Genomic DNA, 13,520 nt, shown 5'->3' with positions numbered 1-13,520 from the left:
TGGAAAGCATTAAAAAATTTCTCAAAAAGTTCTCAAAATGTGTATAAATAATGTATATCTATGAACTTGTCTGGTTCTTTTAGTTTTTTTTTTGGTAGCAATGGATATTATGATCTGTCACTTTATCTTTATTCAAGATATGTTTTAGTTAGTCTGGAAAAAACAGATTGAACGTCCTTCACAATTATTCACACATAAAAGCTTATTGCAATTGTGTAGTTAATGACACATTTTATTTACGTACTGACATATTTTACAATGAATTCTGAAATTTGGGCAAAATAGGAAAGGTGAGGGTCAGTATAGGAAATGCAGAGCAAAAGACAGAGGCACCATTATGAAAGTCCAGCTTAGGACCTATGACCTCATGAACACCAAGCTTCATGTGCTACATCTGAGACACACAAACTCAGCTGGGTGCAGAGGGTTTACACTTAACATACAAGGGTGATAGGCAAAAGGGATGGATGGAGAAAATCAGAGGGAATTCAGTAAGACCTGCAGCACCTCTCCATGCACATCATACAAGGTCTTGCAGAATACACAATCCTACACAGCCACTAGAGCTTACAGCATTAAACAAATGGACGTAAAGGAAAAAAAAATACCTATATATCACATCTCCAGTACTTCTTGACTCTTATTATAGGAGGGTTCAAATGACTATAGCTGTAATGTAGTTTTTACTTCCTACAGCATTAGAACCTCTAAAGGAGACTGCTAAGAGATTCTAATGGACCAATAATTGAATTACTATTTTTAGTTGATGGGAACTAAAATAATTATGCCATGATCCAGTGCACCAATGATTACTATGCATCCTAACATGCCGTTAAATACAAGAAATAAAGATGTCAGGTTTAATATTCTGCATCTTCAGTTGTGGCCTGTGATCATATTTAAATTGTGTTATACTGCTTTAGTTTGGCACGCTGTCTACAATAATAGTGTAGTGCCTACCCCTTGCAAAAAAAAAATCTTGCGCTATTCTCTCTATCCACTGAAATTGTGAAAATATACCAGAGTGCAGAACAACTTCCCAAACTCTCATATCTTCATTAAATTGTACATTTGTCACTGGAGTAATACAATGCCGCAATAAGAATGCAGCGAGTACAGCAAAGCACTGTTTAATGATGGATGCCACGATCATGGAGGTAAGAACTAGGCTGAGAGTGTCTGAGGTGCACCTGTTACCCCTCTTCTCATAATCTCCTTATACTCTCTGCTCTGTAAAGTGTATATATATATATATATATATATATATATAATTTTGATTAGGATAAATGCTCAAAAGAGGTGAATATCCAGCTGTTGGAGCCATCTTCAACAGACACAGGCTGAACCATGTGAAACAATATAGTTAGCACATTTAGCTAAATGCTCTTACACCTGGGCTAAATGGGGTCCTAACTTTAGCACTTTCACTGTTGCTTTTCTAGAATGAAAATTCTATAAAATGCGTTCACAGTATAACTCTTAATAAATTGTAGTTTTTCGTACAAGTATCTTCACATTGTTACATAATTCCTGCTCAGCTTTTTATACATAAGTGAAGATATTCTAGGCAGATTTTTATTTCAGTAATTCTGTACTATCCACATCACCTTTCATTTATGTATGTTTTTAATATTTTCGAAAATCAGGCTTGAGCAATAATAAGGCTTAGCACTTGGAGGTGAGCAAATTGGAGGCATTTGGAAGTATATGCTGAATGTCTTCTTTGTAAAAACTGGCAGTAGCTTTCCTAATATAGAGAGAGAGCTGCAGATACCTCCTAGACGAGTACAGTGGATGGCAACAGGAGAAAATGTTGAACTGTTTTTGCCATTATGGCATGTATAGCTGAGAAGAAAAACAAGCACCCCTCTCATACACCTGGGAGTGACATGAAAGAAAGCCTCCTTCACAGTCTTAAAAAGCTTTAAGCTAGGAATTCAGTTTGGCCTGAGTCAAATTATAGGTTATACATTGTAAAGTCCTTCCAGGTTTTAAAGGAAGCAATGTTTATGGCAGACTGGATACCACATTCTAAGTCTTGAAATTGTGAAGGGGGCTCCCTCAAAGGCTGCAGTAGACAGAGGGAACCCATTATGGAACTGAGAAAAAGGCTAAAGGGGTAGCAGTTCCCCATAGTGACAAGGGAGCTCCCATCTCAGGCTTTAGGAGTATGTGAAGTAGAGGAGGAAAGGCAAAACCCTCCCCTACATTATCCTATTTACATCACGCTACAACACTTGCACCTTTGTTTCTTCAGAGTTAGGTCCTGCTCTCCACTTGTGGGTGCTGCTGTGTCATTGGTCTCTGGCTTCTCACTCTTGTTGGGCGTATCTACAGGAGCACCATTAGGAGGATGCTCTGCCTTTTCTTGCAGGTCACCATCAACAGCTGGTTGAGCATCCCCATCACCAATGATGACCAGTTCAGCAGTGATAGCCTCTTCCACACCAAGAACTTTCTTTGTTTCATTTTCATCTTCTACATTCTGATAGCCCATGAAAATCATGGTTACTGGTTGTTCTGGGCCTGGTGATGTCTGCGGGGGACGAGCCTGCACACCAGGAATCTCCTTGCAGGGAGAAGCTTTTTTGATCTGGGTCTTCTCATCTGAAGTTAAGGAAATCTCACTAAGTGTTGCTTCCTCTGCCTTTGTGATCAGCTCCTCTACCTCTGTGGAACTCAGCTGGTGAACTATGTCATTGGGAACTGCTACCTCAGATCTTACTTCATGAACAACTAAAGAGAGATAAGAGATTGTGAGAAAAAAACAAAAAAAAAATTAGGACAAAAAAAACAAATGGAATTTGTGCAAATGTTTAGGTAAATAGTGCAGTACTCAGTAAAAGTAGTAAACGTGAACATATTTAAAAAAAGTCTGTAAAGATTAAAATAATAACATTGGTACTTAATCTGATTAATCCAAAGATACACATGCCATTGGAATCTTTAACCTTTCTGGGTTCCAAGCAATTTTACCATACTTCTGATATGTCACTAGTGTGTCCCTGCAACTCTAAAGGAACATATAGGTGGACTCATTAGTGACACAGAGGGTATCAGATGTGACAACAATGTGCAGCAGGGGGATAAAAGTATTCAAAACACCTGGAAGTGTCGAATGCTTAAGATTATACTATTATAAAACTATATACTCAATTTTTTTTAAAAATGGTCCTTTTATGGACAATAAATTAATTTCTAGAGCATCAGTGTGTATGTAAACAGCCTAATGTAAAAATAAAATCTATATAAATTGTGAAATTATGTGTACAGAAAATAACATATAATACTTATAACTGAAAAGCTTAGTATGTACAAAATACAAGAGATTGTGGAAAAGTAATCAAGAAATTAAATTAACTTAGAAGACAAAAAAGGTATAAAGGTTTCTCTATCCACTTTAAATGTTGGTCCATCTGCAGTTGCTCTTGCATCACGGTGCAGACTGGTACAGGCATCCAGAAGCAAAGAGAGGAATGACTTACAGTTTCAGAATACAGTTTAATAAATATTCGTACATGGAATTACCTTTGTTTCTGTGGAAGATAAAAACCCTGACTTACTAAAGTACCCTACCTTTCTTTTCATCTTCATACACCTTGACACCCTGCAGCAGGTGCTCTTTGGGGAGCACAGTGTTGCTAGAGAGGACCTTAGTCTCCCCTGTGATTCTGTCCTTCTCTACTGTAATCTCCACAGAATACATAGCTGAGACACAAACAGGACAGCAATATAAATCTTAAAGCATGTTTAAAACCCTCCCACCGCCCTGCCATGGGGCAGCAAGCAGGTAAACACAGTAGGGAACGTGGGCCTAGAGTGAAGGTAACGAAGCAGAAAGGTAGCAGATAATGCAGCCATTTCCTTGGTTTGCTATACCCCCAGTGCAGGATCCTGGTCATGCTGTGAGGAAACAGAACTAACAACAGCAAGCTGTGATCAGCACAGTTAGGCACCACTACTTGGTGTAACTGCATTCATATTGTCATTACCATATGGTGCCATGTTGTGACATTATGCCACTGCTTTAGACTGACTATAATTCATTCACAGGTAGAACAAAAAAATATAGGAAGCTTAAAAAAAAAATAGTTTTCATAATGACTGTGACATATCCTTTGTTTTTTTTTACCAAGTTTCATTTACTAATGTTGGAAAAAATTGAAAGTTTGTCATGCCAGAAACTGAAGCAGTGGCAAAATGTTTACATCTACATAATGAATTGCTCAGTATTGGAAGCACTATTTACTAATCCAGTCGTACAATTTCATAGCATGTACACTGAAAAGCTTAAAATGTAAAGCATACCTGTCACTTGCCTATTATGGCACAACAATGCTAATCATCTTTCTAGCAGCTAACATATTCATTGAGAGTGTAAATAATCTACATATTCCACAACAAAAAGGCTAAAATAATGGTGGTACTGCAAGGTTTCCCACTCCCTCCAAAGATGTCTTTATATGGAGTAACTATATTAGTAAATAAAGACATTTTAAATCTAATATGTCAAAAATCACCTTCATTACTTCTATTTTTTTCTAAGACTAGCTAAGAATTAGAGGAATAGGCAATTGTGAGTATACACTACCTATTTTCTCCTGTCCTGCTGCTTTGTTCATTCCGATGCAACCAAATATAAAATATTTATTCCATTTCCTCCAAAGAAAAGGAAGGTGTTCTAAAGGTGTTCTTAAGGTACCAACAGATATGAGAACATCATTGCCAAATCCAGCAAGAATGATTTTTATATTGTGGTATGCAGCATTTTTTGCTTTGTTAGTATTATATAGAATTGGTTCAGGGGCTGCAGTTACAGGCTGAAAAAAGGTTAACCATGCCCAAAATTTGATCCATATCATTTACCACTGGGGAGAAGAGTGATCCCAAGAGGGTACTGCAGTCTCAGTGAATTTGGCTAATGTGCTTCTGGCATGGGGAGAATGTTAACTTGCAGATTGCAGGTGAAAAGAAGTTACATTTTTTTTACTTCTGGAATATCCAACTGCCTTTTGATGTTTTGTAGCATCTGTAAACAATTTAGATATTGTACATTGCCCAGAAAACTGCTATTGTGTAATAATGAAATATCACACGTAGCAGACTACTGACTTTACACTCCAACACTGTTCATGACAGTTTCCTGTCCAGGTTGTTGGTCGTTTAGGCTCCAAGTACTGCATTGTGGGCAGGGGCAGTTTCATGTGCTCCCCATAAGTACTAATTAAAAAAAAAAAACGCAGGTGAAAAGGGTAAGTAGATGCTGATTATGGTCCACAGAGTACTGGTTCGCTTTATTAATGCATAGCACACTGATGTATATCTGAACCTATATGTAAAAACTAGAAAATTATTCAACTGTGCAATAGGTTACATCTGTCCATCAGTTAGGCTGTGCACCAAATGTAGATTGCCACAAACATGTACTATTAAATATGGCTGTCCAGCAATGTACAGTAAACAGTCATATATATGTGGCATGTTTTATAGAAAATATGAAACGCATAAAACTGTATTTAAAATGTATATGGTACTATCTACCCATAGCAGATCTATGACCTGTGCTTTATATGCATCAGCAACAAAAATTTCAAAACGGCATGACAGGTACACTTTGATACTTTGTTAGTTAGCAATGAAGTGCCATGGTACAATATTTTAGCGTGTGTGAATATTGCTTCCATGTTGTGGCAGTGCAGTATTGGCACATGTCATTACTATTACTATGCAAAAGCATTTCCATTCCTATGATATAGGAAATAAACTACAATGTGCAGTAACCAATAGCAAACAATCATACTTTTTTAACAAGGAATTTGCAATACAGTTCATTATGATTGGTTGCTATATAGTACTGCACGTAATTACTGCTTAGATTGCCTTTATTATTACACCAGCACAAATGCTGTTAATTTTCACTACTTTAGTTTTAGCAGGTAGAGCTCAGCCATGCCTTTTTTCCTGGGTGCCGTGGAAGCCAAGGGGAGCCCAGCCCAAGAGAAGATGCCAAAATATAGCATATGAACCCCCAAAGATACTCACCTGCTCTCATCATATCTGGACTATCTGTCTTTGCCGGGGACTGCAAAGTATTTGAATCTGAAGACATAGAACAGGGATACTTTTTTAATTAAACAACTAGAAAATGCAGTCAATTAATTAAACCAAATGTTTGCCATTTAAATGCATGAACTTTATGATGTGCCATATTTAAAAAGAAAAGAAACAAACTGAACTTACCCCTGGCAGCATTTACTATGGCCTGAAATGAAAAAAAAAAGATGATTGCTTTATTATGGCATCTTTATCAGAAAGAAAAAGTTAGAACAAATTATACCATCAAAAACATTTTGCCAATTTTTACGGGAACATATTGAACTACAGGAAAAGTGACTGTCTTTGATAAAGAAAGAACTCCTAGATCAAATTGTCAATCGGTAAATCAAAGTAGGGGTAGTCTTTTCTGTTTCCCAGACCTTCAACAGCTGCAGCTGGTAATGAGGACAGTTGAGCCTGGTAACTGACACAACTCTTGAGTTGGATTCTTGATTTACTAAAGAAGTTTAGGCTGATCACTTGGCAAAGTAAGTTATCAGTCTGCAAAGTAAATGAGGTAAAGCTCTGCTGAATTCAGCTGTCTAGTCATGTGCAATCTATTTTTTTATATTTTTGACCTGTGCATGACCACCTACAGACTAATCAGGCTGTTTGCCAGAAATGGTGTTATTTGTGTACAAATAGATGATTTTTTTTACGCAAATGGCCTATCTTCTCCTTTATTAATAAACCCCATACAAATTGTAGCTTGAGCTTAGTAGAACATCTCAACATTAATGAAAATGATTTGAAATGTTTACTTGTACAAATGATTACCTACACTTCTATGGGCAAATTCCAAAAGTGTTTTTACCCATAAATGGCAAAACATAGTCATTTTGTAATCCAATAGCTTTAAAAATTGTCTTTCCATCCTAGCCTGCAGCTGCATGACTTTTTTTTTTTCCACAGACAACAATCTGAAAATGCTTTGCAATGCAGTTATGGCAACCCAGGGTCATTGTGTGTTCTATACAGAAGCTATAGAAAACTCATCAATTCAGTTCAATTATCAAACAAGTAGATGGTGCATTGAACACTTGATGTGGATTTCAAGATCAGAATTAAATCAACCCTAAATTGTATTGTATTGAAATGATGTGTACCCAGTTTGAACTGAATAATATAGTAATACAGTGGGTGGGCCATGTTTCTCTCCTTTTTCAGCCTGGTTTATTAAAAAGCCTGGGTGTAAAACTGTAAAAAAATAATTTTTGTTTTGAAAATTGTATGTTTGAATGTTCTGTTACGCAAACCAGTGTTTGAGAGGAGAATCTTTTGGGTTGGGTAATTTATGTGTGTTTTTTTCTTCTCCAAGAAAACTTCTGCTTATACTTTTTAGATACAGTGTTTGTTTCTGGGATACTGATTCACGATAGTCAAAGTCTATCACAAGATAGTCACAAAGCATAGCAAGAGGATATGATTAACATAATTGACATAGGGCAGGTACATTATGTGGTTATATTTTGCATTCAAACGCCAAAGGGAAGTACATCCATAACGGGAACAAGACAAAGATAATAAAATTTACATTGTTTACAACTGTGCATAGGAGTGTTATCTTACATAGACACACCAGGCATTGTTACAATGACAACACAGAGTTGTGAATAGTTAGATATCTGACTAAAGTCCTAATTTTGTAGGATACGGAAGCCTGTTATGATCTTCCTAAATAAATCAGATCAATATACTGTATATTATATGGTTTTTCTTTACTATTTACAGGGAACTGTGCAGATGTTTCTGGTAATGAGTACAATATTTAACATTTGCAGATAACCAATAATATCCTTTACTTCATTTCCCAATCTCTACATATTGCCAGCACCAGTAAGAAGCTCACCTTCTGTATTTTGACCATGTCTTTGCTCTCAGGCTCTGAGTGTGCTGTCTCCTCAGCTAGGCTCTCTTTGGTGGACGTGCTTGACAACCCATTCTCCAATAGTTCGATTTCTCCTTCCAATCTGAAACAGACAAAGGGGTCACATAAAAAAAAAATAGCTACCAGTATATATTATAATAGTGTTAGATATATATATATATATATATATATATGTATTGTGTTTATATCGGAGTGTTAGTGATGCACTTAAAGCTGCCATATAATAAAATACACAAATCACAATATTCTTAAAGAAAGTCACAACATTAAAACATTTTACTTGTTGAACAGATTTTCTAATTTGAATAATAACCCTTGTGCGACTTGCCTCTTTTTAATAATTTAGAAGGTTCAAGACATGGGGGTGGGGGGGGGGGAATCCATTACATGTTTTCTCCTGCAGAATGCATACTCATATCACAAACTTAACCAACCCTTTAAATGTAGTCATTCAAAATGAACACTGTAAATTCTTAACACTAAAGGCATTAGGATTACTGAGCAGCATTTTCTGTGAGTATATGTGTAATGAATTTTAATTCATGAGCATCCTTCACTATCATATTACATTTCACTTTTACCCATCGGAAATAAGCTAGCAATACACTAAGTAATATTTTTTGATTAATTAGACAACAGATTCAGCAAAAACATAAAATTAATAAATAAAACCTTTGAAATATAAAACACTTTTTCCATCCCAGTCGATTTTTCATTCAGATATTTTCATAAAAACAATAGTGTTACATGAATGTATAATAAACAGGTGAGTGGTAAATCAAATACTTACAGTCAATTTCAAAGATTGATTTATTAATGATCAAAGACATAATTTGTTTTACCAATATATTATTGTTTTCTGAGTCTGTTTCAGGTGAGGAAAAGCCCATACCTCTGAATACTGTCCTCAAGCTCCCGGGTCTTCAGTTCGTCTTCTTGCATCTGTTTTCTCATAGCCTCATCTTCCTCAGGGGTAGAAGCTGGGGCTCCATCAAGAAGCCAACGCTCTCGAAGAGCCTTAGACTACACACAGACAAATAGAAATGCATTAAGCAATTAAATTATTAGCAACTCTTTGACATACACACATACTTGCTTACAAACTTCAATAGTTCAACCAAAATAAATAACACACCTAACATCTTTGGATTTCCGCAGAAATATTATGAGCAGTTACAGTTTGTGCATTTAGTAATATACTCAATATTTTAGGTTAATTGGAATCAGTGTATGTGAAAGGCTATTCCACCTAAAATATTTCCAACATAAACAACAACTTCGCCTTCAGGTGAAACATGCCAAAAGAGGAGGTTCCAAGTGGAATTTTGTTTTGTTGTTCAGAACAAAATTATTTTTTAACCACCTAAGCGTTACACTGAGGTCTAGATTTCTGTACCAAAAGTGATCCACTGTTTTTCATGAAATTTTTTTTTTAAATTGTAGACCTGTAACTTACAGAAATATGTCCGAACAGGGGTTCTAGTAGATAATATGAATATAAAAAATGTATTTACTTTTATTTTTTTTTATTTATTTTTTTTTGTATTGGATTGGATACTGGAGTTTGTATTCAATCCAATACAAAATGAGCGTTTGAATTTACCAGTTATGTACTTTGTATTAATTTTATATTATTTTGTATTGGATTGGATACGCAAGTTTGTATCCAATCAAATACAAAATATAAATTTGAATTTCCAAGTTATTTACTTTTATTTATTTTTTTTTTATTTTTTGTATTGGATTGGATAGGGAGTTTGTATTCAATCCAATACAAAATGAGTGTTTGAATTTACCAGTTATGTCCCTTGTATTAATTTTATATTATTTTGTATTGGATTGGATACGCAAGTTTGTATCCAATCAAATACAAAATATAAATTTGAATTTCCAAGTTATTTACTTTTATTTTATTTTTTTTTTTTTTTTTGTATTGGATTGGATACTGGAGTTTGTATTCAATCCAATACAAAATGAATGAATGAGTTTCAATTTGAATTTCCCGCACACGCGCCGACGTCATCACGCACGCAGGGAGGAGCCGTCCGTTTTTTTTTCTTCGCCGGACGGGTTCTCATTTCAGAGATCATCCGGCGCTGGAAGAAGAAGGACGTGGACGATCAGCGGGACCAGGTAAGAAGCCGGCTGGCATCTTGTGTTCCGCCGGCCGGCATCTTGTGCACCCGACGAAGGCACCCGACACTGGAGAGGGAGATCGACGGACGACGCTGGAACACGAACACGACGCTGGATGAGCACAGCGGGACCAGGTAAGTAAGGATGGGAAAAAACTCGGGGTTAACCATCGTAGCCATTTTTTTTGCCCGTACGAAGGTCGGGCTTATTGGCAAGGAGGTTAATAAACATCATGAGAATAACACCCAGCACAATTTCATTATTAGGGTTTACATACACTTTAAAGGGCTTATGACATTTTGAATACTTGTGTAGGAGTCATGCATTTGGTTTTAACACAGTATAAAGGGCAGTTTACTATAAATATTTAAAAAAAAGACATGGAATAAATAGGGTTTATGCAGTCAAACCCCTTTATTGATCACATTGTGTGTGGGAATTGATTTCCATCAGTGTGATTTTATGTACTCCTTTGACTTAATGACCATCTATCTCCCAGTACATTTCCTACAATATATCACTGTCTAGGGCAAGGCTAGTATATCGGCGAAAAAAAAATCCTGATAACTAAAATATACCATCTGGCAACAATTAATACTACTGTTTTCTTTGTTTCAAAACACCTTCTCTAAAGGGTGATCTAATTAATCTTAACCATGGGTCGGCAAACTCCGGCCTTTAGGCCAGATACGGCCTAGCCGGTAGTTCGTTCTGGCCTAACCCCCCCTGGCTGATCCGGCCTAATGCCGGCCAGATCTGCCAGGGGGCGTTAGAAACTACCAGAGCCGGAGCCCCATGAATGGCCTAGTGGCCATGAAACTTTGCCGACCCCTGATCTAAATCTTCAAATCAATACCTGACTTAAATCTTAATAGAAGATTTTATTAAGGGTTAGGTTTATTCTTTCTACACCTTAACCTAACTCTTAACAAAATCTTCTATTAAGCCCATGTAGGCAGTTTGGCACTCCTGAGGTGGGATAGGAGTTTGGCCTTTTTTGCAATATGACAGCTTGGAGCCTGTATGAGCCATTTACATTACTCTGGGGAACAGAGGGAAAGGGACAAAGTGAAAAAAAGCATACGCACCAGGGAGGAGAATACTGAAAGCCTTCACTAAATGGTGCCACATTATAGTGTGTAGGACTTAAGGCTTGGGTCATGGATAGCAGTTAATATGTCCTCCTGCTTTAGATCATGTTCCAGCGTTTGGCGATCAATGGTTGCAGTTGGTTAGTTTAGCGCAGACTCTGGGGAATGAGGGAAGGAAGGTCTTTCTATCCCACTGCAATACAGACCAGATTTTGTTTGAACATGGCCAAACAGGAGCAGGATGTGGTTCAAGATTTGGGTGAGGAGTGAAGCTGAAGGCAGCAGCATTTGGCAGCTCCATGTTGCTTTAGAGGAAAGGCTTTGAAACCCCCTTGCTACCTGTGAGACCCAGATTCCCTCCTGGATTAGCCGCTAAGATGGCAGTACTGTTGATAACTTCTGACCAAGGGTTCCTATTGCTAATATAGGCAGTTTTGTTTTATTTTCATCTGCTTATATGAAGCTGTTTTATTTCTGTTTGAGACAGAAGAAAGGACTATAACCTGCAGTTCTACAGTGTTCTGTATAGTGCTGATCCCCCGAACTTCACATGTGACACAAAAATAGTGGCACCCAAAGTCCATGTTCCTAAAATCATATCATGCATAAACATCTATTCATAATAACACTAATAATGATAATATTTATAAATATAATAACAAATTCACCTTAAGATGCTGCAGTTGCCTTCGGTCATCTTCTAACTGACGTCTCTTGTTTTCAATTTCAACTTGACGTCGTCTTTTCTCCTAAAGGAAATGTGAATATATGACAATAATCCATAATTAATATTACATATTACTGAAATAAATACAGACAGGTTAGTCCTGTCTGTATTTACAGACAGGTGCAGACAGGTTAGTTTAAAAACAGAAATGCAATTTACTACTTTTTGCATCTGCATGCACCCACATGTTTATAATTAGCATGTTTTTAATCGTGATAATATTTGGAATGGTGGGCATGCCATAATCCCACAGAGTGGTACAGATGTCCCAAGCACCAGTTTGCTAGTGTTCTCACACCGTGAAAAACAAATTCCTAAAAATTATATTGCATTTATGACTACAGACCAAAAATGACAGTGTGGATTCAAGCAGCTAACCCCTGCATCTGTATTTTTTAATCATCAGAAAAAGGAAAAGCTAATCAGAGTGTTTTAAAGTGATGAAGGGAGGACAGTGGGAGGACAGATTACTGTTTCAACTATGTGCTTATTTAGTGGGATTCTGTTTTACTTACTCAAGACTCAGATTGTTGTACACCAGATTTCCGTAAGGTAGACAAAAAGGTCCATAAAAAAGCAAATGCATTACAAACGCGTCATAAAAGAACCATAGCAGGACATTTTATGTATATAAGAAAAAAAAATATTGTAAAATGGCAATCATTATTTTAAAAATAATGGTAACAATATATCATTGTATACAATGTGTCAAGTGTTTATTATATATATATATATATATATGTATATATATATATATATGTATATATATATATACATATATATTTATTTATTATTCTAAGAGTGCCTACATAGTCTCCTCAACCATGCAAAATTTATTAGGACAGCAGACCTATCTTTAACATTATACAAAAGTGTGGCTATCCTTTTTTACTGAATAGAAAAAATGTGTTATATTTTGGTAATACTTTTAAAAAAAAAGGGGGAAACCTGCAGCCTCCTGGGATGCCTGTGTCACAAATCCCAGGATGCTGTGGTCTGCTCCTTCTGCGCATACCTGAGCTTGGGGCTTTCCTGTAATGTAAAAAAACGAAGACCTTAATCTCATGCATGCGCAGTGGGGTCAGGAATTTTTTTTTTTAGAAAGACATGTCACCTGATCTTGCGCCTGCCAAGTGCAAGTTTGGGTGACAAGAAGAAGAACACAGAAGAAAGAAAGAAGATTGTACTGCTGGACAGAACGGCGAGCGCCGGAAAGAAGAAGGAAGCCTAAGACTATGACTAACTGAGGGCTTTCGGCCAGTAAAGGTAAGTGATATTTTTTTATGAACCTTCCGCTTTAGGTTACCAGTGTGCTTCAGGTAAATTATCATGTTGAAGATCAACTTTTACTTCAATTTTACCTTTTGGACAGATGTCCTGACATTCTTATCAAGCACACTTTGATACCAGTTCATAGGTGACTTGATGACTGTAAACTGTCCAGACCTTGAAGCACCAAAACAACCCAAGCCATAACATTTTCATCATCATTCCACTCAAAGTTAAGATGGGCTTTTTCTCCTGAAATGCTATCCTTGGGTGTTTCATATATGTCTACTGTTTGTCTTAATAGCTGTTCATC

The 13,520-nt window shown here is 36.6% G+C and overlaps 1 protein-coding gene across 3 annotated transcripts in view; it reads right to left on the bottom strand.

The window, feature by feature from the left end:
- Positions 1-211: 211 nt before the first annotated feature.
- The window catches only part of PALM (paralemmin), a 53,636-nt gene continuing 40,327 nt past the window's right edge, over positions 212-13,520 (bottom strand). Inside the window, exons 1-8 of one of the 3 annotated variants that reach the window (XM_072404775.1) lie at positions 12,454-12,564; positions 11,880-11,960; positions 8,877-9,007; positions 7,946-8,066; positions 6,241-6,262; positions 6,043-6,099; positions 3,577-3,708; positions 212-2,736 (exon numbers count right to left, since the gene is read on the bottom strand). In XM_072404775.1, the coding sequence (XP_072260876.1) occupies positions 2,219-2,736; positions 3,577-3,708; positions 6,043-6,099; positions 6,241-6,262; positions 7,946-8,066; positions 8,877-8,938 (912 nt within the window). In that variant the 5' untranslated portion in view covers positions 8,939-9,007; positions 11,880-11,960; positions 12,454-12,564 and the 3' untranslated portion in view covers positions 212-2,218. Of the gene's footprint in view, positions 2,737-3,576; positions 3,709-6,042; positions 6,100-6,240; positions 6,263-7,945; positions 8,067-8,876; positions 9,008-11,879; positions 11,961-12,453; positions 12,565-13,520 lie in introns of those variants that run through there. The other 2 variants (XM_072404773.1, XM_072404774.1) reach the window with 2 other exon arrangements.

The sequence above is a fragment of the Pyxicephalus adspersus genome, chromosome 3 (genome assembly GCF_032062135.1).
Source record: "Pyxicephalus adspersus chromosome 3, UCB_Pads_2.0, whole genome shotgun sequence".
NCBI lineage: Eukaryota > Metazoa > Chordata > Amphibia > Anura > Pyxicephalidae > Pyxicephalus > Pyxicephalus adspersus.
Note: the sequence above shows the minus strand (reverse complement) of the source record. Positions and strands in the feature narration are given on the sequence as shown.